Below are 23,947 nucleotides of genomic sequence, written 5' to 3'. Positions count from 1 at the left end.
ACATATCATAGGGTGACACTGCACCACCAGGAACTGTCCTCAACTGCTACCTCTTCTTAGGGAGCAATCCAATTCCAATAAAGCATAGAGCCCTGTCAACACCAACACCAAATAGATATACATACCCTTGTACATCTACTCATTTTTTTAAACTAATATTCAACACTAGGCACTTAACTGCTTCTATTTTAACCCAAAACACAAACTGTGAAGAGGGGATTTTCTCCCCCATATTTACTCTGGAAGAGACACCAGCCACAGAGAAGTCAGTTAAACCTCATGTGCCCACAGACCTGAGGTGGTTAGCTCCCTGAGCTGTGTTCCTCAAGGAAATCTGGAAAGAAAACCTCTGGGCTTTGACCAGGACCTCAGAGAGCAGAGAGGAGGGCTCCTTAGGAGAGCTCTGTGGGCTCCTGAGCTCTGTGGGTCACACCCTTCCTGAGAGGCAAGATCCTGAGTAAGATGTTGAAACCTCTGGATGTTCATGGTCTCCGTCAGCAAATGGGTATCATAACCCCACACAATCTCTGGATTCAAGTGTTAGAACAACAACATGAGGACCATAGACTTGGAAATTCCGAGACACTCCCTGGAGACCAATGCATGGAGTAAAGAGTCTCTTCAACACTGATCACGCAGACGGCAGAATGCTGGGGGTGATGGAAGTTGTGACTGGAGTGCGATAGGAAGCACGGTCAGTACCTGCCTTACTTTCACACGTTCACAAATATACGGATTTGAAGGAGAACTAACACCACGATACATAGTATTTAGGACAAACTTCAAAGACCACAACTGACCATGGTATTACTCATCAGCTGAACCAGTATTCATAAATCTCCTTTGCTTCTGGACTGGAAAGGAATGGTCAAACAACGAGCTTTTTGTCTGGACGCCACTATTTTTGTTTTGGGTTTTGTTGGCAGCCTTGTTGTTGTTTTTGCCTCCCTATTTTGTGTTTTTCCTTATCCCCTACCAACACTCCAACACTGGTTTCTTGGACACACCTTAAATTTAGAACATATTTACTCAGATGATTAACTGTAGTCATTAGTCTTGTTCAAGCAAGTCTTGTCCTGAGCAACGGGTAAGCTGGAGACCCAAGGAAGAGGGCAGCCTCCGCTCTTCATCAGGCATCTGCTCATCCCACCCCATCCCCAACCTGCTGCAGACCATTCAGGCTGGTGCCCAGCACCTCCTCCTTTCAGCACTCACAGACGGGCAGATCCGTATGGGGAGGGGAGCAGCCTGGGTGCTTAGCTTCCGTGATAGGTTTCTTCAGGGAATGAAAGGTTTTGAAAGTTCTGAAGGATCTCTCAACGTGGGTAAGTGGGTACAAAATTGTAGAACCAAAAGTACTAAACATTTAGGTGACAAAACATTCCTCTTCTGCTCAAATCATCAGAAGGGTTAGCTGGGGGAAATCAGAATCTGCTTAATTTGAAACTCCATTTAAGAGAATATACAATCAACTCTGCCTCCATCCAAACAAAAAGACTCATTGTCTTTGGTTTTCACTAACTTTCACTCTTTTGACACATAAAGAGAAAGAATGAGGTGAATACAGGTCAAACTTCTCATTGAAGCAGCTGACAATAGCCTGTAGAGGCATTGCTGGAGTTCTTGGGTCATGGGTGCTACCTACTTAAAATCTGCAGAAAAGAAAAAAAAAAAAAAAAAAGTGACCAGTGTGATCCTTAATAGAAACAGAAATCGAGAGTCTCTACAGAGAGATTCCCAACCTGCATTCACGATAAATGATTCAACAAATAGTTTGTATCTTGATACTGTTGCCAGATCACTCTCTACTACATTACCCAGAAATTCTGTCCTTTTATCCTCTGTTTCCCTGTCTCTCCCCATCCTCAAGCCCAAACACACAAACCTAGGCCCCTACAAGGGGTGAAAACACAAAGGTAAAGAGTAAGCGATCTACCACAATGCCACACCAGGCTACAGCTAACCGGAGAGAAAAGCACAGATTATGCACTGGCAAATATTTGCATGGTCTCCAGAGCAGTAAGTTTCATCCATTTGCTCACAAAAGTACACGACTGCAGCTGAGAGAATAAATCAATTCCATTCAACAAACATTTATCAAGCTCCGGTCTGATTGCAGAGTCTTTTGGAGGAAAAATCACGCACCTGGATATTGGAGCTGATTTTTGAAGACGTCTAGAAATATGCTATTCCTGCCCCCTCCCACCAAAAACAAGTCATGAGAAAGAAGCAACCACCTCCCTCAGATGACCAGCACAGCAGCATTTTACATTGTAAAATGTAACAAGCCCAAGTTCCTCTTTGTAGATGGAAAAGAATTCCCTTCTTATCTTTCTGGGGAAATAGCAATTTTGCTTGTTGTATAAAAACATAGTGTAAGAAACCCAGTGATTAATTACCCAACCGTCAATCACCTTTCAGTATTTTGGATATAAAGATTAGACCAACTATATAGTGAAACAAGTTATGTCATCACTGCTTTATATTATATATTCAGACTTATCAGGGATCCACTTGAAATGAATTCTAAACATGCAATGCAAGAGCAGGGCAAAACCAATCCCTGCCAAACACCTAGGGGGATTCTCTATCCCCTGCTCCCGCCCCAGATTTCCTTCTGGGGAACTTGTGTGTGGAGCTGAGAGAATTTAGGCTATGTGACCACGAGTCAGGCTCTATAGCCTACTTGTTGACCTCAGGAAAGTCATTTATAAACCGAGACCTAACTTCTTCAACTTTAAAACACGGATAATCATATCCCTTCTATCTCACTTGTGAGGATACTGTGAAGGTCAAATAGAATAATGAAATGAAGGTTTTATAAAAATTGTTATAATCATCAATATTGATGTTCAATTCCACAGTCCTGGAGACAGGAGAGCAAAAGGAAAACCTAAGAAAACCCACCTCTGTTCCCAGAAGTGTGTAACAGGGTCTTTACAAGTTTAAACAGCCTGTAGCCATTTAGCCACAGGGACAGTTTTCGATCATGTCCATGAAACCAGTGTCAAAAAGAAGGCAAAACAATTATTTTCTTATCCTATTTTTTTTCTGTTATAATGCATGGTAGGTGGACACTGTTTTGATGTAACTTATCAGTATTTAGCAGCTGTTGGCTAGTATTAAATATTATATTGAGGGTCAGTCTCCTTGATGTATATGTTTCAACAGTTGAGATTAAGCAAAAATGACACATATTCCACTGAGATAGGGCATTCCAAGCTCAGCGAAACATGAAAGTGGTAGCCTTTTTTTTAAAGTTGATACTTTTAACCATCTACTCTGTATCGGCGCTAGAGAAAAAGTAATGTTCCGGAACTCAAGGAGCTCTGAGTTTAGAGTGGAAACAGCCAGACAGAACATTACAAAACAGTGAGGGCAGGATGATGAGGAGAGGTCAGCAAGTGTCCCAGGGTGCAGAGAAGGAGGGCTGCCGCTGAGCCAAGGGTTAAGGCTGTCGGGTAGGTGGCACGGATAAACAGAAACTGCTAGCACTGTGATAGCACTGCGCAGGCGTGAGTCAGGATCCGCCCAACACAAGGCTGGACGGGGAGATAGAGGTCGCGTCCTGAGGAATCTGGGCCTGGGGACCTCATCTGCTCTGTGGACGGATGCAGGAGGGGTGTTCAGGGGAGTGGCGCACTGGAGAAAGGACAGCTGCACCGGGGACACCCTGACCACCTCCTTCCAGAACATTCTGCTGTCGTATGAAATACTGGAGTTTCATATGGAAGAAAACAAAATTTACTTACTAAAAGAGAAAACAAGTGCTACATTTAAAGGTAAAGGGGAATCTCATTATAAAAGTGTGATAAAAATAATCACAGCCCAGTTTAATAGAGAAAACATTAACAACACGGTGTGAGGATTCATAGAAGATGTTGGCACATTGATTGACCTCTACCTCTACTTCTACCTCCACCTGAGAAGGATCATTTTATTTAGACACAAACAGGCTAAAAAAGTCAAGGGCTTCAGCCGGTTTCAGCTTCCTGGAACAAGATGCTGCTCTGCAGGTGCTGGGCAGTCAGTCACCTGGAGGATAAAGCAGCCAGTGAGTCATCCTGAGGAACACAGACACACGGACACGCAGAGGTGCAGGACCCTTCCGGCCTTGTTGGAGAGGAGGTGTTACAAGAAACTCTCCAGGAAACCATCACTTCTACAATTAAGTTTACTGGGAATACTTTTTAAAAGGAAGACCAGAGGCTGGGGGAAAGAGGGGGAGTGGGCAGTAGGGAATTACTGTTTACTGAGTACAGAGTTTCAGTTTGGGATGGTGAAAAAGTTCTAGATTTGGATAGTGGCGATGGTTGCACAACAATGTGAATGTACTTAATGCTACTGAACAATATTTTATGGCATGGATATTTTAGCACAATAAGAGAGGGTGGGGGAAGGAGAGAGGGAGAGAGAAGGAATGAGGCAAAACTAAAAAGTACTAAGATTTCTAGCAAATTCAACTGAGAGCCTCCTACTGCGTTCCTGAACGTGATGCACAGGACAAAACTGAATTTCTCAAGAAATACTCTGAAGAAAAGCATCATCTGGAACATGCTAGTGGCCTGCCAAAGACTATATGTCCCAACCGGCTATATTATGTAATCATGGGCAAGTTTTCTAAAACAATAGAGCACCTTCCCCCTAAAGGAGACTGAGCTCTTCACATAATTTAGTTCATAACTCTTCTCTGCAGTCTAGAAAGATGATCTCGTTATTATCATTATTATTATGGTAGCTATTTTGCATTTATTAAGAGTTCTCGGTGAGCCAGCTGCTATCCTCTCTTCCTTTGTCGTACATGGGAACAAAACACACAGCAGTTCTGTGCATGGCCTGGGAAAGTAAGCAACAGGACCAAAATCAGAAGCAATGCCCAAGGCCACAGCACTCGACAGAAGAGGCTGTAGTCTGCCCGATTTGGAGGCCCGGGCAAGGCTTCCCTCCCCCATTCCAGATTCTCACCACCGAGCAGGGCTCCTACTTAATAGAGAACGCATACTTGCTTGCCAAAGAGTAGATACTTATTTTTGCATTTGCAAAATATCCAAGTGGACTTAATAAAATTATATTTGAGGTTAAACCACAAAGATAAGAAATTTAATCCAGGGCCCCAATTAATTATTCTTTTTAAGAGAGTCTCAAATGTTTCCCATGTCTAAAAGAGTTACAACTGTGCATGGCCCTAAATTCTGTGCCCGTAATCCTGACCGAGTTTCATTTCACAGGTTACCAAAAAAGCCCAAATAATAATTACATAGTAACTATTGATTGTTTAATTACTTGAGACTGCCTTATAATCACCAAATCATGAAGGGTGTTACGAGATCTATAAACGACACATCACCAGGGTGCTGTGCACCAAGTTATTTGGTAATTCACTGATATGAGATGGAAGGGAAGAATTTTGAACTAAAGTAATCTAAACACTTCTAAGGAAAGGTGGCACACGTGTGCCAAGCCGATAATAGATGCTTATTCTAAAGGCTGATGTTGAATAAATGAACAAACAAGGTAAACAAAACCCCAGGATAGAGATAAGAGTGGAAGAGACTCCTCCCCAAAGGCAAAGACACCGAAAAGATCCTGTAAGCTACCTGAGAGGCAATAGTTTAGCCCAGTGGATCTCAATTCTGGCTTTGCATTAGAAGCATCTGGGAAGTGCTGGAAACTAGCTTTACACAGTCCTACACCAGACCTACTAGAACCAGATCTCTAGAGAAGGGTCCACATATGTTTAGTTTTTCAAAGCTATCCAGATGATTTCCATAAACAGTGAGGGCTGAGAAACACTAGTAGCAAAAAGAAATCCTACAAAGTCCCCTGTGGCAAGTTTTAGTAGCAACTCCGGAGGTCTGGCCACCCAGCGGAGAAAGTGACCTTCCTTATGAATATGGCACACAGGCTCACAAAGGTCTTCCCTCTGTGCTTACAAGGCAGCCATCTAATTCATTACACCCAACGGTCACAGCATGAGGTGACATCGTCTTGAGCCAAAGTAGATGCAAAGAACATGGGGATTTATGAAAAGCTCATCAAGCCAAACCATTTCAAGGGTAAATGATTCTACTTATGGGGCAGGAGTAAAATTGTTACCTATAATTCTGGCCAACTGCAATGAAAGTACCTTCTGAGACTAAATAATAATAACTAAATAATCCTAAAGTCTTAGCTACAGTCAAATGAACCTATGACTAAGAACAATGCTTTGCATGTGCTACAGCATCTTAGAGACATGTCTATTTGATGTCAAAAATCATAATTTCTGTGCTCCTAGAAAAATAGTGCTTGGGTATTTTTGGCAGGTACAACTTTTTTTAATTGAATGAAACCAACTAGTACCCTTGGGCTATATCAATTTTAGTAGATAATCTGTTACTATAAACAGTATGAAAATTATTTTTAAAGGTGATCGACATACTAGACCTGGCCCAAGAGCCTGGTTTATAGGGAAACAGGAAAGATAGACCTGCAGCCATGTTTTATGTAAAATGCCCCTGATGCAAAGGATGATACAGAGGCTGCAGCAATGGGGAGATGGACACTCAGCTACGGTACCTGGACATAAGCCATCCTGATTTTCTGTGTTCTATGGAATAGTTCCAAGAGGCATTAAAAGCAGTTACTTGCGTAGGGAGAGGAGAGGGGAGATTCCACAGTTAAATAAATTGGGAAAATATTGGGTAGAACAAAGTACTATAAATGCTAATATTCAAGAGTAAGGGATGGTTAGGAGCACTATGAAACCTCTTTAGTCACTCTGTTCTTTTTTCACAGAGCTGATCTTGGGGTTCCACTGAACACACTTTGAGAAATGTGACTGTCTAGCTAACAAATGTCAGTGAGGCAAAGGCAAAGCCAGAGAGACCTCCACTCAATCCAATGACCCTGTTTGCCCGAAGATCACAAAACAGAAGGGGTGCAAGAATGAATCTGTAGCTGGGGTCAGGCCACCCAGAGGGGACTTTCATGTACTTGGTAACACACAGCTTAATGGGCACAAGGAGGAAGAGAGAAAGGTCGACTCAGGATTAAGCTTCCCTAGTCCCTGTATACAGGACTCTGCCACCTACCTTGTAATAAAATAAAAGACAATAGCAATAATCAAACCTTAAGTGGACATGGCAGTTTAAATTTAACAAAGTACTTTCATAGTCCTTAATTCATTTCAATCTCACAGTAACCTGATGGGATATATCAGGAAAGGTTTTTTTTGTTTTGTTTTGTTTTGTTTTGCGGTACACAGGCCTCTCACTGCTGTGGTCTCTCGCGTAGCGGAGCACAGGCTCCGGACGTGCAGGCTCAGCGGCCATGGCTCACGGGCCCAGCCACTCCACGGCATGTGGGATCTTCCCGGACCAGGGCACGAACCCGTGTCCCCTGCATCGGCAGGCGGACTCTCAACCACTGCGCCACCAGGGAAGCCCAGGAAAGGCATTTTTATCCTCATTTTACAGATGAGAAAACCTGAAGCTCTAAATGGTGATATGGCAAGCTCAAAGCTATGGCAAGTTAGAGGTGGAGCCAAACCCATAAAGACAGAACCTCAGTTCCTAAGTGAGGTCCTTACTACCCCACTCTCCTTACGAATCTCATAAAAAGGGCTCTCTACTTAGATCTTGCACAATCTTAAGGGGAAGAACTGTCGATTCTCCCCCCAGATTTGTAAAATATATAATTATTTAAAAATCACTCTCACCTCAGTAAAATCCCAGAGTGCTACACCCAATTCTTCTTACGTCCTCTAATAATCTACTTCTTCTTACAAATTATTGAGAAATTGGCTTTCTTTAAACAAAGACCAACTATAGTATCTGAATGGCAATTATATCATCCAATGCCATAAAGAAGAATTAAGAATTGGATTTAATATAAATAATGCAATTCTGAACATACCTAAAAAAACCAAGAACTCAAAGGTAGAACGTGAAGCACAAAGATGTGTGTGTTTCTGACCTCATCTTCTATGAATGCTTCTTGCACATCAGAAACTCTTCTGCAAAACCAAGACCAAGGAAAGAGCTGGTAAGCTAGGCTCCCCCTGGCGCATGTGTTTGGGAAGAAGAAAAGGTTGCTGAGTGCCTACTATATGTCAGGCACTGGGCTGAGGGATTCCACACACATTACACTTTAGTTTTCATAACAACCCTACACTGTACTATTACTAACAGTACTGTCACTCAGAGAGCAAGTTGGCCATCTTCACAAAACTAGAACGAGGCAGAAACAGACCGGACACCAGCTCAGTCCTGCTCCTAAGTCCTTTCCATTACACTCCTTTCCACTTATGAAAATGTTAAATTATACCCCAACATATGCACGTGCCAAGGCCTCTAAGCTTTTTCCAAATCCCCTTCCCACAATTCATTCAGGTCCCCACTCTGACTCATATTGCTCTGTATTCTACGCTCCCACTGTCTCTGTTTGCACATCAATTTTAAGAGTTTTTGCTATTTTCTCTTACGCTTAGAGAAGTGGTCCTCAGCTGCGGAGAACTTTGCCCCTCAGGAGACAGCTGGCAATGTCTGGAGACATTTCTGATTGTCAGGACTTTGGGGTGCACTGGCATCTCATGGGTGGAGGCCAAGGACGCTGCTAAACATCCTACAGTGCACAGGACAGCACCTCCACAACAAAGAGCTATCTGACCCCAATGTTTCTCAACCCAGTGCCAAGGCTGAGAAACCCCGCCTTGAAGGGATAATGTGGTTTAATAAATGTGCTTTAGTTTCCTCCCCTATAAAATCATGAGGAGTAACTAAGACACCATATAGGAGAAGCTTTAGCACACAGTAAGCATTGTAACTAAACATTAAGTAATTAGTTAATCTGACTGCACACTTTTTAGAGTAGGAACGACCTTGGTTGGCTCTGCCTTCTTCCCACACAAAGCACAGGGCTTTTGTCACGGGCACTCAACAAATGTGAAATAATGTATTCTTTATATTTGAATTTTTGTTTAAAAAACAAATGCCACTATTATTTAAGAAACACAACATTCTCCCATACTCACTCCTTACCAAACAAGAAGGGAATAGTATAATTCATGATTCATTAGAACAGAATATGAAAAGCTACACTGCATCCTGAGTATGTCATAGAATCACCTCCATAACAAGACTATCAATAAACCTACTATTAAAATGTTTTGTCTCACTTCAACAGAAAATTTATTAAGAGATCACAATATATAGATTTAAGGAAATCTCATGCAACAGGCTCAGATTCTTCTGTCTATGCCAGGTCAGTTTTTGACCGTATCAATTGTCAGGTCTTGAGTTGAATTACTCAGAAACCACCTTAAACTGTAATCACGAGCATGTCAAATAAAAACAGCAAAAGTCAAATCTCAGAATGAGTATGTCAGAACTGGCTGGCATCACATCTCAGGTCCAGATCTTTGCGCGTTTTTACTTTTCTCAGTTTATGCGTGTTAGAGTCGGCACAAAAACCCTACAGTAAATGATTACAAAAAACGTTAGGATTAACATTCACTCAAGTGGCCCTACAACAGGATAATCTACAATCATTTTTGCAGAGTTTCTGGAGGTGTGGCCCCAGGGCCCTGAACATCAGAAGGAACCCATACACTTATTAGAAGTGCAGATTCCTGGACCCCAGCCAGACCTACTGAATCAAAATTTGAGAGGTTAGGCCTGGAAATCTACATTTTTCATCATTTCTCAAATATCTGTTTTGCATAGTAAACTCTGAGAACCTCTTCCAGGAGGGTGAACCCCAGAAAATTGATTTGCCTCATTTGTAAATTTCCAGCATGTATCTTTCTTCTACAGACTATCAATAATTAATTTAACATAAAATCCACACCCCTACCCTAAAAAACAGGGAGAGAATTCTGTTGATGACTTTTGTCCAAATATGCACATCTGAAGTCAGCAGACTGGCGTTTCATGGGAAATGCTGAAAAAACTGGGAATGAATATAAATAGAATTATCAAGGAACACAGAGCTCAATTCTGGGCCACACACAGGTCACCATCTACTATGTACCAGATGGAGGATACAGTGATGGCTAGACGGACTAGGTCCCTACCCTTATTTTTTCCTTATTATGCATTTAAATTGTTTAATATATACATAAACAAAGAAGTAAACAATTTCGGAGAGTGGCAATGCCATGAAGACAAAAAAACAAGTTGACAGAGAAAGTCATTGGGAGGAGGGAGGCAGTGGCAGTGGCAGTGGCTGGCTCTATTAGATACAAGGATGAAAAGTGGTTTCCTTGAGCAGGTAACATTTGAGCTGGGACCTGAAGGAGAGAAAGCTAGTCATGAGAGGGTTGAGGGGCAAGTGCTCTAGACAGAAGAAACTATTACTAGAAAGACCCTGAGGTGAGAAAAAGGTTCACATGAAATTATTATTGAAATTAAATCAGAAATCAGATAATACACACAAAATGTTTCATGACATAGAAAACTATTTTAAAGTATGAAGGATTATTTTAATTAATATGTTAGAATCGTTTCAGGGCAGAAGCCAGGATAATGAAGGACCTCAAGTCTAAGTCATACGAAGAATTAATTCAGCAACTGTGGCTACATTGCCTGGAGATGAGGAGACACAAGTATGTGTTTGGGGGAAGAAGGGAGAAGTCTTCAAATATCTGAAGGACTATGTTCTTGTGGAAGAAGATGACATTTCTTTTTTTAAATAGCTCCGAGGGAGTGAAAGGAGCTTGAACTGGTAAACATTTTAGGAAGGGAGAATCTTGGCTCAACATGATAATTAACATTCAAAGGGAACTGCAGGCAAATGGAATGACTGGGAGGTAATGAATCCCACACAGGTGGAGGTGATCAAGGATGGGCTGAACAGACGCTGGCAGAGGCATGATTGGGCTAGATGACCTATAAGGACCTTTGAAACCCTTTGAACACACACACACACAACACACTCAGTCACAGTGTTCTCTCTCAACAAGTACTATAACCACCAATATGGCCTCTTTACTTCATACTTTACAACCTAGAGGAGGTTTTAAGAGAAACCTGAGAGATACTGAGGAATCCACCATATTCCCAATTCACATTGTCACCCCAGAATAAAGTACATTTCCATCTCTGCAATAACCAATATACAGTTCCAAAGGGCAAATTCAGAAACAGGATAGACTAACATTCATTTTTAAAATCTGTGGCTAAGATTTAATGGTGTTTTAGCAATAAACATTAAACAATTATTTGGACCTATTAAAATAATTACTCTATTTTAACAAAAATGTGTCTGGATTCCATTAGGTCCCAATAAGTGGCATGCCAATGCATAGCCAGAGCCTTTAGCAAACGGGTATGTGGCCTTTGGTTGGTTCATTTTTTTCATGGGAGCCATAGGCCCAAGAAGATGATTTCCTCATAAAAAACCCTGACAGAGCCTCTTTACTCTTCATTATTTATGCAATCTGTCTAGAAAATAAAGCAAAAAACAGATACTGAACTACCACTTGACCACCTGGGACCAAAATGATAAACAAATCTAACCTCCCAAGGAGAGACAGACCAAGCTAGACTTGGGAGTAAGGCTAGAAGCAACTTTGAAAAGCTAAATGTTGTTAATGACCTTTATATAAAATATGTTTCCACATCTAGATTTAAGTGGCTTATGTGAAGATATACTTCAAGAAATACTCTCTTAATATCTACATATACTTTTTGTGTATTGAATTAAGTCTACTTCTTAAAAACTACTTGTAAATAAAATTATATTATGACTCTCTTAGGACAGCTTATTAAAAGAAACTTATAAGAATCTTTCCAGAAAAGAAAGGCTACATCTGTATAATTGTACATAAAATTATACCTCATTTTATGAAATCCAGGAACAACAAAAGCCAGGGTTACAAAAAATTAAAATCAAAGATTTAATATTTAATGTAAAGAAAGTATTTATCACAGGCTTTTTTGGTATAGAAATCTGTTCCTAGGGCTTAAAAATTTATATTTATGTTTACACTATTTTAGAAATATACCTATTCCATAAAAGTTAAATATAACCTATAATGTGGACAATCACTTCCTAAATTATTCCTCTTTGGGTTCACGTGTATTTGAGTTCAGGTCTTGCAGTTTATTAAGCTTTAATCCTTCAGGGCTCAGAGTAACAGCAGGACTGGATTAGTGACCCAGAAAACCCAGGTGTCTCTGTTCTTGAGGGGGTGCCACCTAATATCATCTGGGTCGTCTAGAAACCAAACCCTTAACTGGGCACGGAGGATTCATCCTTCAGGTAAATCATTCCAAGTCCCCAAAACATTTATAGCAAACACTCTCGCTTGACTAATGCGCAGAAAAGCTGCTGTACCACAAAACAATACATAGGGCTGGTAAAAGAAACCAAGCCTCCTGTCCCAAAGTCCAATGTTATCACCATGGCCATCTTTGCAGTCTCCCCTCAGCTTGAGAGAAGCCAAATTTCTGTATCAACCTCTAAGAGAAGGGCACCCTTTAGAACAATAGCGTTAACAACGTAGTTGGTGAATTTCTTTCCTCTCTGAAGATCTGAGACCTCCTGAGACTTGTTTCCTTTTCTTTTTTTTTCAAGTAACAAGAAATTAGGGCTAATTTTGGATTTTCCAAACATTCTCATCCTTAATTGAGAATCCTTATCTCTTTGTTATCCTCCCTTGCAAGAGTGTATACAGTCCACCTCTTGGATTAGTGGACAAGGCTGTGAATCATCTCCCAGATGTGTATTCTACAGGTGGGAAGCACAGGACAATGGAATGGCACTATAAAACCAACAGCATTATACAGAGTTGCTTCTCCAAATTGACAGCGAATCAGAAGTAATTCTCTACCTAAATCAGGGCTTAATTCATAAGCTCACATTAATTCACAAGTTCAATCCAACTTCTCAAAATGCAATAGCACAATCTTCCAACCTGATTATCTTCACTGAAAGTATTTAAAAGCATTTGCTGAGACACCTTTCTTTCTTGTGTCAGACAGGATCAGTGTCAAGTGAACAGCTGGAGTAGACTACATTCTGTCTAATTGCAGGGGGTTGACATTTTAGGAAATATCATTTCTTGCAAGAGAGAAATTTCCCCCTGGAGTGGACACCAAAGGGTACCTCCTGGTAAATAAAGGCTTAAGTATTTATATATATATACACACACACACACACACATATACTTTTGACATTCTGTAGAATCGGAAATATTACAATCTGGATGACTTCTACAATAATTTTAATCAACTAAGAGAAGTTTAGGACTCAAAGAAGTAATTTTTTAAAAACAGAACAACAAGAGAGAATTTGTAGTGAAAATGCCATCCCATATCACTACCACGCTGGAAAGTGACGGATACTTCCCTTGAAATAATCATGCGGAAACAGTTGGTTTGTTTTGAAGGCATTTATTTCAATAGCTCATTCACTAAAACCCCCTGAGCTTTAGTCCAAAAAGTTAATTTCCATTTTCTTTTGATAATCAGGAGAATCAACCCACTTTTCTAAACAATCACTTTTTCAGATCATTTTCTGGGAGAAAATATGTTTTAAAAGCATGTTTGGAGTGAATTTGTAAGTAAAAATTTAGTAAAAAGGAGAGAAGAACTTTTCATACCTCAGCTCAAGTTTAACTTTTAAGTATTTCCTATCTTGTAAGAGTCGTTGCTGCCATTAGGCCTTTCTTTGTGAGGTGGCCAGTTTTCTCCTAGCATTGTTCACTAAATTCATTTAACTCATGCCCTAGGCCAGTAACAAATCTACTTTTCCAGCTGTGATACTTTAATAGCTTAGATTTCTAAAGTAAATAGCATCCTTCGCGCCTTTGAAAACCAGTTCTGGCAGTGATTAAAGTAAAGAAACGAAACATTTAAAGAGCTTCATATATGCACCATCAGAATGCATGTGTCAGCTATAAGCTCTATAATATATAATGAAGGAAATGCCCAAATCCCAGAATCCGGTTTAGGCAGTGGGACTACAGATACATTTAAAAAGATGGAGAGTCAATTAACAAGTATATTATCTCATTTTAAATCTGTTATGAGACATGTATGAGTGAGAACAGACAGCACTGCTATTCAGCATTCATAAACCGAAATCACACATAAGCCATGTTCAAGCTCAAGGAACTTACCTTATACACTTGTCCGTAGGTTCCATTGCCAACAAGTTCCACCAATTCAAAGATCCCTGCAGGGTCCTGAAAGAAAATAAACAATAAAAAGTCAAAACGATATTCTAGCCGTTGTCTTCATCAAAAGCAAATACGCATTTAAAATAAGCAAATAAATAACAACTTTAGCTTTGGGGGGGGCTCTCATATGTTAATATTAAACAGCATTAAAATTTAATTCAGCTGTGGCTATGAGATGAGTCAAAATCTATTTGTTTCTATTTTACATTTCTATGAGATGTGTTTAAATCAGACAAAAGGAAACAAGACTTCGTTGAAACAATTTTAAAAAAGAATTAATGCATTTCTCACTGTCAAATGGAAATACACTTGTAGGTACCTCGGGCTAAACTGAAAGGCTCACCATCCTGAAGGGGTTCCAATTTTGAAGATTCTTCTGTTTGACATTTCTGAGCTGCTCATTGTGTTGAACACTGGCAGTTCAGAAAGGAGTGCTCCCGTGTTGTGGGGCAATCTTCCCTGCAGAAGTCAACAGTTTCCAAGAGAAAATGGAATCAACCTAACTTCCTCTCTCAGAAAGTATTTCTCTGGATTCATCTCCCCTCTCGACAATGCTGCCTCTGCTAAATACACTTTTGCGGCCTGGCCTCCAGTTCCTGCAGGACCTGGAGAGTCCCGGGCAGGATCTAGAATGCAAACGAAACTGGAGAACTATCCAAGTTCTTAGCACCGAACAGGTGTCTGCTAACCCTCAGAGTCAGCTGTGTTAGAGCGCTCAATAAATAGCCAATAATCGTGGATATTATTACCGAATTACCATCCCCAAAAGTCGAAAAGAAAAATCAAAGCCTATAAGATTCAACTCAGAGACAGAAAGTGCCTTTGGCCTCCTCTGATTCCTAACTGGACAGAAATGATTTCTTTAAAGGCCTAGCTCACGAATTACAAACATCCATGTCCACAGAGGCCGGGCAAGTAACGGAAAAGAGTGAGGGGGCCGCAGGGGCCTGTGACAAACTGAGGAAGTCACGTCCCCTTTGGGGGGCAGGGGGGCCAGCTGGAACCAATCGTTGTCATGTCAACCTATGAGCACAGTCTTGCCAGGTCTGAAGATTTTTTTGAAGAAAAACTGAACATTTTGTTTCATGTGAGATCTCGTTTTTAAATGTTAGGCACGAACTCACTTTAAAAAAAACTCTGGGGGACAAATGAAAAAAACGTCAGCCTCTGGCCTAAAAAGCATTTCCCCTCTCCAGTCAACAGGTTTACAGAGCACTGCCATATGGTGTGACGGTGACTGAGAAGCAGGCGGGGGAAAGCCTTGATTTTAGCTTCAGACAGGCCTGGGCCGAGCCCCAGCTCTGCCTTGTCTGGCGGCGTGATCCCAGATCTCTCCCCTGGGAGAGCTACTCAGTCTCCACGCAGATAAAATGGGGAGGACATCTACCCAGCAGAGCTCTGGGGAAGAGTAAGTGAGGGCCTAGCACCACACCTGCACGTAGTCAGCAAACCTAATATCTGACAGGAATCATTTTTAAGCTGAGGAATCCCACACCTCTAGTAGCATTTAAAGGGAGAGGGGCTGCTATTCACAGGGAAGGGGACAAATGAGTTGGAGGTGACAAGTTAGAGCTCTTTAAAGTGACAGTCTTCAGCAAATCAGGCCCAAGAATAGCCCTTTGTGTTGTGTCTTCAAAGATCTCACATAGAAAACAAATTAAAAAAGAAAAAAATAGGACAAAACAGCAACAGCTGAAGCACTTAGTCACTCACAAAGACTGCAATTAGCATTATCCATTGTTATAAAGACAGGAAGGCAAGAAACCCCACTCCAGACTCATGTCCCGACAGATGGAGAAGTCCAGAAGTTCCAGCTATGCCCCACCTGGTCAGGGAGCTGTGGACATCGTCCCAGATGGAACCATGAGACAGGAAAACATGGGAAAAGGACCTAGAGCTCTGCAGACGGAGACCCCAGAGCTAAAAGTCACTGTCAAGGCCACCTGGGAGGTGCCTCAAGATGGGAAAGAAAAATCGTGTTTGTTAAACTACTAGGCCATTAGAGCAGCAGGTTTTATTATGAATGGGATTAGAAGGAAATGAGGAAAAGGGGGAGAAGTGGCCCACAAATGGTAGCAGCTGCTGTTTGTTTCTAAGCTGTGCTTCCCAGTAGTTTGTTTGCGCAGTGGTGTTTCTGCAACAAATTTCAAGAGAGGTCCTACATTTGCTTGAAATATCTCAATTGTGTGTTGTTTTCTCTTTTTTTAATATTTATTTATTTATCTTTGGCTGCATTGGGTTTCGTTGCTGCTCTTGTTTGTAATGGTCTGTTCTCAGTTTGTCCTGGTTGTTCCCTCTCAGGCACTGACACTGCTGAGCATCGCCACTCTTGGTGAAATCCACCCCCTCCTTTCTCTTCCGTCATCCAGTCTCTCAGAGAGATTTTTCTTTCTCCTGCCCATACCTTTAAGGTTGGCTGAGCCCAAGGTTCCATGCTCCTGTTGTCCACTAAGTGCTAAGGAGTTTATCTCCAGAAGTCCACCATATCCGTCTACTCAACCCTCTTCATACAACAGCCCTCACCATCTCTTGCTGGGACTGTTTATTTCAATCAATTCTCTCGTCCTTTCAAGCTATCCTTCACACAAATCTTTCTAAAATAGACATTTCTAAACACAACACACCACGCTTTAAAATCCTACACAAGGTGGTTCAAATTGAAAGTCAAGGTCCTGTCATTCTTAGGCCCAGCTTTCATTCCCAGCTTCGTGTTCCATCATTTTGTGCTACATCCAACCGCTTCAAACCTCAGTTCCCTGACACATCACACTTAGCCATGTCTCTCTGCCTCGGTTCATACTGTCTGCCTGCCACGATTATTCCTTCTACTATTCTCTATGAGGCAAAGCCCATCCTTGAAGGTCCACTGTGACACCTCCTCTGTGAAGCCTGTCTCAAACTAGTGCCTCCGCCTCTCTGCCCCCATAGCACGTTGTGCGTGGCTCCATGATAACCGCTCTCACACAGTGAGGTCCCCTCTTCCATTTCTCTCTCTTGATGAATTGCAAATGGCCTGAGAGCAAGCACGGAGCATAGTTATCTTAGTGTTTCCAGCACTTAGCATGGTGTCCAACACACAACTGCTAGACATAACTATTTACTCAATAAGGTTGATGTCCCACAATGCTCCACAATATAAGTAGAGGAAGTCGCAACAAAGGGGATCAGAATGTAGAGCCACAGGTCTAACAAGCTTACGTCATTTCTTTTCCATCTAGACAGAGCTGTCCCAGCCACCGCCCCTTCCTCACTCCCCTGACCCGGCCCCCAACTGCACAAAACGGTCACATGCATAAGCTCCTATGGTCTTCCCAGCTCTAAAGAAAATTCCTAAGGGCCATTGTTGTAAGCTGTGCCTCCGGTACGTGGAGAAGACAGGCTGTCAGGATGCGGCCACGTGCAATGCAACAAGGAGAAGACACTGTGCCTAATGATCATGTTCCAAAGACAGGAAGGGTAAGAGAAAAGAATCAGCTTAATCCTCCCTCTCATGTTTGCTTAGAGGCTCGTCGTAAAGCCGGGATGGGCAGCATGGAAGAAGGCTACATACACCAAGGAGAAATGAGCAAATCATTGACATTTACCAAAGTCAGGAATCCCTGTTGGCTACACATGCCTTTATTCAGATCTTAACCTTTGCTGAGAGGCTGAAAAGAACATTTAATTCTATGGTAGAGCAGGTTACATTATTTCATAATGAAATATAACGACATATCAAAAGACATGCTGTTGCATGAAAGAAAATGTAACTTTTCAGCAAGTTACTGATGAAGGCAAATTGGATTAGTCATAATAATAAAAATCACAATAATCACTAACATTTCATGAGCACTTATGTGCTAGGTACTATTCTAAGCACTTTCCATGGAGAGATTATTTAATTATCGCAACTCTATCAAGTGGTTGCTGTCCTCGTCTTTGTTTTACAGAGGAGGAAACGGAGGTTCAGAGAACGTAAGAACCAAGTCGAGGTCACACCAACAATGGGTGGCTGAGCCAGGATGGGTCAGACTGCAAACCCCAGGCCCTTAAGCACTCATCACCCCATCAGCTTCACGGAATCAGAATTCCCGGCCCTTGATTTTCCACTTGCTAGCTCTCCAGCCTTGGGCAAGTTTCAAAACCGCCCTGAGTCTCAGTTTCTCCGTCTCTAAAAAGGGAACAATAGTATGTCCCAGGCAGGGTTACTGTGAAGACTGTGAAAGTGTGTAGACTAGCTCAGGGCCTGATACTTAATAGGACTTCAATAAATATTAACCTCTTTCCTTCCTTTTCTTTTTCCCTTTGAAAAAAGAATTCATTTAATACACAAGGAATATGCTGCAGAAAAATTCAGGGTGTGTTTCCAATATTTTCAACTCATAAAGCCAGTAAAAGAACACCGATTGTTTATTAACCAAGATCGCCACGTGCTTAACACACAGAGTCAGATACTTATGGACAAACAAGTGTCTCTTTAGAAATCAGCGAGACATTTGGAAAGACGTGTTAACTTTTCGGGGCTCCTGGGATGCTGGAATAAATTCTCTCGTCTATCAGCTGATGAAATTCAGGTGGCATTGGCAGGCTCAAGTCTGACTTCTCAGCAGGGTGGAGTGATTTAAGATCTAGGAGTTAATATTCCCAGTCACTGGGTTATACTTTAATTCTTCCAGGTCCCCTGAATGACACTGGATTTATCAGAATACTAAATAACATCTCTGGACTAAATCCCAAAGACTGGAAAAGCCAAACCTAAATCTATAACTAGGATGAATACTTCCTTAGCATCATAAACGATGATACATACCCTTCCCAGCCCTTTCCCCCTTCTCTGAAAAATGAAATCAAGAGAGAAATTGGGAGCTTGTACAGACTCTAGACAATCCTTCTCCCAAACTCCTCTTCTTCAAGACATGGCCGTTCTGTGTCAGACCTTTCACTTGAGGTCGCCAGTTCTGCGTCAGGGTGAAATAAACCCTCGCAGAATACGGACGGCTGATACGGCTCCCAGAATGACTGCCTACCCTGCAGATTCCCTACTGACATCTGCTAGAAGACTGTGCTTACTCCAAACTCACGGGCCTTAAAAAGACCAAAATGTTATTTCTCTTAGAACCATATTTAGCAGCTGATTTGTTCGGTTTCAGCCCTAACTGACAAGCATATGCTTACAAAAGCAAAACAGGACAAAGAAAACAGGAACAGTAGGAGAACTTTCCATATTTATCTTGAGCCTTCAGGCTTTTCAATACCATCGTTATTCCAAAGCAAGTAGAGCACTGGGAACCATCGTGCTGACTCAACACAGCACCCCCAATTCTAGTCCGTGCTGCACTCACAGCCAGGCCAGGTCCCTCGAAGCATTTTTCACTGACCTTCCCTCCTAACGTGAGGGTCTGAGGAGCGAAAGGTCTTGCCTTGCACAATGGGGTATATTCAGTCCCTGGGCGCTACCGGCACCCTCCCACGCACCTACTGTCTGGGGTGGAAGCAGGCGGTACACTGGCCCTGCCTCCTGGTGTTTCCAGGCTGATGAAGGAATAGACATAAGCAGATAACTACACATACACAGTCATTAAATTACAATGACAAGCGACATGCAGGAAAAATTAAAAGTGCTCCAAGGGCTTCCCTGGTGGTGCAGTGGTTGAGAGTCCACCTGCCGATGCAGGGGACACGGGTTCGTGCCCCGGTCCGGGAAGATCCCACATGCCGCAGAGCGGCTGGGCCCGTGAGCCATGGCCGCTGAGCCTGCGCGTCCGGAGCCTGTGCTCCGCAACGGGAGAGGCCACAACAGTGAGAGGTCCGCGTACCGCAAAAAAAAAAAAAAAAAAGTGCTCCGAGAGCATATTCCTGGGAGATCTACAAAACAGCCCAGATTTCTCTTCATTAACATACTGCCCAAGCCATGCCTCTCAAATGGGACAGATAATTCAAGTAAAAAATACATACAAAAATAACATAAAGCTAAAACACTGGTTGCTGAATTTTCTCACTTGATCATCTATATACATTAAGCTCTGCAGAGCTATCAGAGGATTGGTGCAAAAATGTTAGATTTCACGTCGGGATTCTGCTCCTTGCTAGTGTGATTTGACCTCTCATATTCTGATTTCCCCATCTGTAAAATGGGAGAGTCCCGCTTGGCCTGCGGTGTTTGCAAGGCTGTATCCCACACAAGCTGGGCACCTCCCCAATGCCACATGTCCTTGGTTGTCCTCTGGGAAGGGCGGTGCTAAGTGCAGGCTGACTCCAGGATGCCCACTGCCCCTTACGGCTGTGCTTGGCTAGACAGTATTGGCATCCTTTTACCGATACTAACTCTGGCAGGTTCTGGACATGGTCCCAGCCAAACCTCAAGGGACACGGCCCTCAATGCTGGTAGCTGCTAGCCCTCGGGTGAGGGGGACCGGAGCCTCCCCGCTTCCTGTTCGGGTCCCAGTTCCACCGGCTACTCATACTCAGCAGCCAGCGGCCGTGGACCAGCTTCCCCATGCCTGCCACGGCTCACCTGCTCCACTCGGGACGCTGCATCTCCCGCCTGTCCTCAAGAAGCAGCCTCTAGAATGAGATCTGAAACCTGGCTCTTCAGATTAATAGGGGTGAGACCTTAAGCTGTAATGATCATTATCACTGTCTCTGGGATAGACAATGGCCTAAATGCTTTATAGACGTTTTCATATTTAATCTTCATAGCGACTGTGGGAAGTAGATATTACTAACCCCAATTTCCAGATGATGAAACAAAAGCTTCAAGGAATTAACGTGCTCAAGGTTAAATAGTATGTGGTAGAAACAGCAGCCAAGGCCAGACTGCAAAGTGAGGAAAAACATATATCCCATGAGGATTGTTCGCAGGATCAGAAACAACATATATAAAGCATTTAGCTTTATGCTTAACAAAAAAAGCTACTGCTATTATCGCCCTTGCTGCTGGTATCATTAAAAGTTGCCCAAGATGACAGCACTGTCAGTAGTAGAGGCAGAATTCAAATCCAGATTATTTTTAATCCAAGCCCATCACTATTTCTCACTTCCCTACAAATGGCCAATGCTGAAATTAACTTGGGGCTGTGGGGTTGATGAAGGCCTTGCAGTTTAACCATGGAGCCAGAGAAGGGCCAGTAACCTCAAACCAGGCAGAGACAACCAGGCAAGTGGCTGGGGACCCGGAAGTAAAATGTATCACAGCTGCTCGATGCCCCTCCTTCCCATCAGAGCCTGGAGTCCCAGACACGGAGACCAAGTGGGCGCTGAGATTTCCATCCAAAGCTTCCGTTTCTTTTTTTCTTACTTTGCCATCAGCTAGGATGAACACTGAGTACTTTAAGTTAACCAATCAATTGGCAGTGAGAAGCAGTAAACCATAGTAGTTAAGACCACAGACTACAGCCAGAAAGCCTGACTCTGGTCCCAGCTTTCCCCTTTACTAGCTGTGACCTTGAACAGATTATTTAATCTCTCTGTGCCTCAGTTTCCTCAACTGTAAAAGAGTGATAATAGTAGTACTTACTTCCAAGGATTACTACAACATAATTAATATATAGAAAACATTTAAAGCAATGTCTGGCATAATGTAAGTACTCAAAAGTGTTTGTTAATAATTCCTTATCATAGAATGCAAATTCTAAGAAGGAAAGGCATACTGGTTTGGTTCACTGCAGTGCCCCCACTACTTAGATCAGTGACTAGGACATTATAGACCTAATAAATATAGACTTAATATAAATATATAATATAGACCTAATAAATTATAGACTTAATAAATAGCTGCTAGATGAATCATGTCCCCACTGGTGTCACCAGTTCCACCACCAAAAGCCACCTTACGATAAGATCTCTGACATTTGGAGCAGGGATTTCTGAGATTGTATCAGTAAAATCCCTCTCCTCATTTTTTTACAGAAGAACAAAGTGAGGCACAGGCAAGTCCTACATACTCATAAAATCATAGGTTTTTCCAACAAGAAGAGTTTAGGTGGCGTGTCCAAGGTCTCAACTAGTTAGTAGCAGATTAAGTTCAAGACCCCAAGTCCTTTGACTTTTAGTCTTTCTCTGTGTTCAGTAAAATCCTTTGATAAACCAAAGTAATCACTCACTGTCTTTCAAACAGCGGACCTAGAAGGGAAGAGAGCAGGAACTGGCGCTGGGGGGAGGGGGAATGTAGGCACCAGTATTCAGGTGTAAATTCCAGGTACTTGTGTTGAGAAGTGAATTTATTTCACACCCAGAAACGATGTAACAAGATTTATCACACATCGCCAAGTTGATATCATTGAAACAATGAATTTACTAGGTCACAAGTACATATCAGCATAGATGAATGGGATTTTTCAAAATATACTTTTCTCAGTTCACAGACCTTGTATATTCACACTCATATTTAGCTTAGTTCCAAATGACAGTTGTCCCTTGAACGATGCAGGGGTTAGGGGTGCTGAAAATCTTCATATGACTTTACAGTTGGCCCTGTGTAGCCACAGTTCTGCATCCGTGGATTCAACCAGCCACGGATGGTGTAGTAATGTAGTAGGTATTCATTGAAAAGAATCTGCTTATAAGTGGACCTGTACAGTTAAAACCCAGGTTGTTCAAGGATCAACTGATTTCCTTACAAGAGAAAACAACGAATTCTACATAATTGTTGATGGTTGTTTGCTGGCTTATATCAGAAAAATGGGCATGCATAATTAGGAACATAAAATTAAAAAGAGGACTTCCCTGGTGGCACAGTGGTTAAGAATCCGCCTGCCAATGCAGGCGACACGGGTTCGAGCCCTGGTCCGGGAAGATCCCACATACCGCGGAGCAACTCAGCCCGTGCGCCACAACTACTGAGCCTGCACTCTAGAGCCCGCGTGCCACAACTACTGAGCCCACGTGCCACAACTACTGAAGCCTGCGTGCCTAGAGGCCGTGCTCCACAACAAGAGAAGCCACCGCAATGAGAAGCCCGCGCACCGCAACAAAGAGTAGCCCCCGCTCACTGCAACTAGAGAAAAGCCCGCGCGCAGCAACAATGACCCAACGCAGCCAAAAATAAATAAATTTTAAAAAAAAATTAAAAAGAGAGCTGAGAAAGGCTTATAATGTAACTTGGAAATTTATTCTGATTTGGGTACTGTAATCCTTTGTCAACTCTTGGGATTCCCAGCCAGCCCGTCTCACCCTTCCTGACCTGGAGTCCCTGAGCTGTGGCCACAAACCTGCCTGTGCACATGCGGAACAAACAGAACCCACCACTCTCTTCAGGGAAAATTTCCAACACAACTGCAGTCAGGGAAAGGCACATAACTTCATGAAGCAGCCGGAGAGAATTCTCCAGGATACTAGGTCACATGGCAGATTTTGGACAAGGAAGGGATCTCCACCTTCCAGGACTTGCCTCAACTCTCCCACAGTCTGTTCCAGCTCAAACATTTAAGTTGCTTTAAAGGTCAATATGTACATAAAGGCCTCCCACCCCGGCCCCTTCCTTCCCACCATCAGGTTGTCTCAGAGATTATACAGCTGTTTGGGGAAATGTATCATACAGTTTACAGATATGCAAAGATGGGATCTCTCTAGGCCCGTCAGGACAAGGTAACTTTCCGGCATTTCCAGCAACACGAGGTCGAAATGATGGGAACCAGACTAGCAAAGATTTTGGCATTTTGCCTTTTCAATGATGCTTAGATGAAGAAAAAAGAGAGCAATTGCAGCAGATGGACTTTAAAGACAAGAACTGATTACCTAAATAATTAAGTAAGAAAGATTAGGAAAGCATCCAAGGTTCCATTTTGGAAAAAGGAGCCTTAACCC

The 23,947-nt window shown here is 42.4% G+C and overlaps 1 protein-coding gene across 4 annotated transcripts in view; it reads right to left on the bottom strand.

Moving 5' to 3' along the window:
• Window positions 1-23,947, bottom strand: part of TNIK (TRAF2 and NCK interacting kinase) — a 413,295-nt gene that overhangs the window by 307,089 nt on the left and 82,259 nt on the right. For all 4 annotated transcript variants that reach the window (XM_060298419.1, XM_060298420.1, XM_060298421.1 and 1 more), the window contains exon 2: window positions 14,105-14,170. In XM_060298419.1, coding sequence (XP_060154402.1) covers window positions 14,105-14,170 — 66 coding nt within the window. The remainder of the gene's footprint in view (window positions 1-14,104; window positions 14,171-23,947) is intronic.

Source organism: Globicephala melas, chromosome 4 (genome assembly GCF_963455315.2).
Source record: "Globicephala melas chromosome 4, mGloMel1.2, whole genome shotgun sequence".
NCBI lineage: Eukaryota > Metazoa > Chordata > Mammalia > Artiodactyla > Delphinidae > Globicephala > Globicephala melas.
The sequence above is the reverse complement of the archived record's forward strand: the minus strand, read 5'-3'. Positions and strand labels throughout refer to the sequence as shown.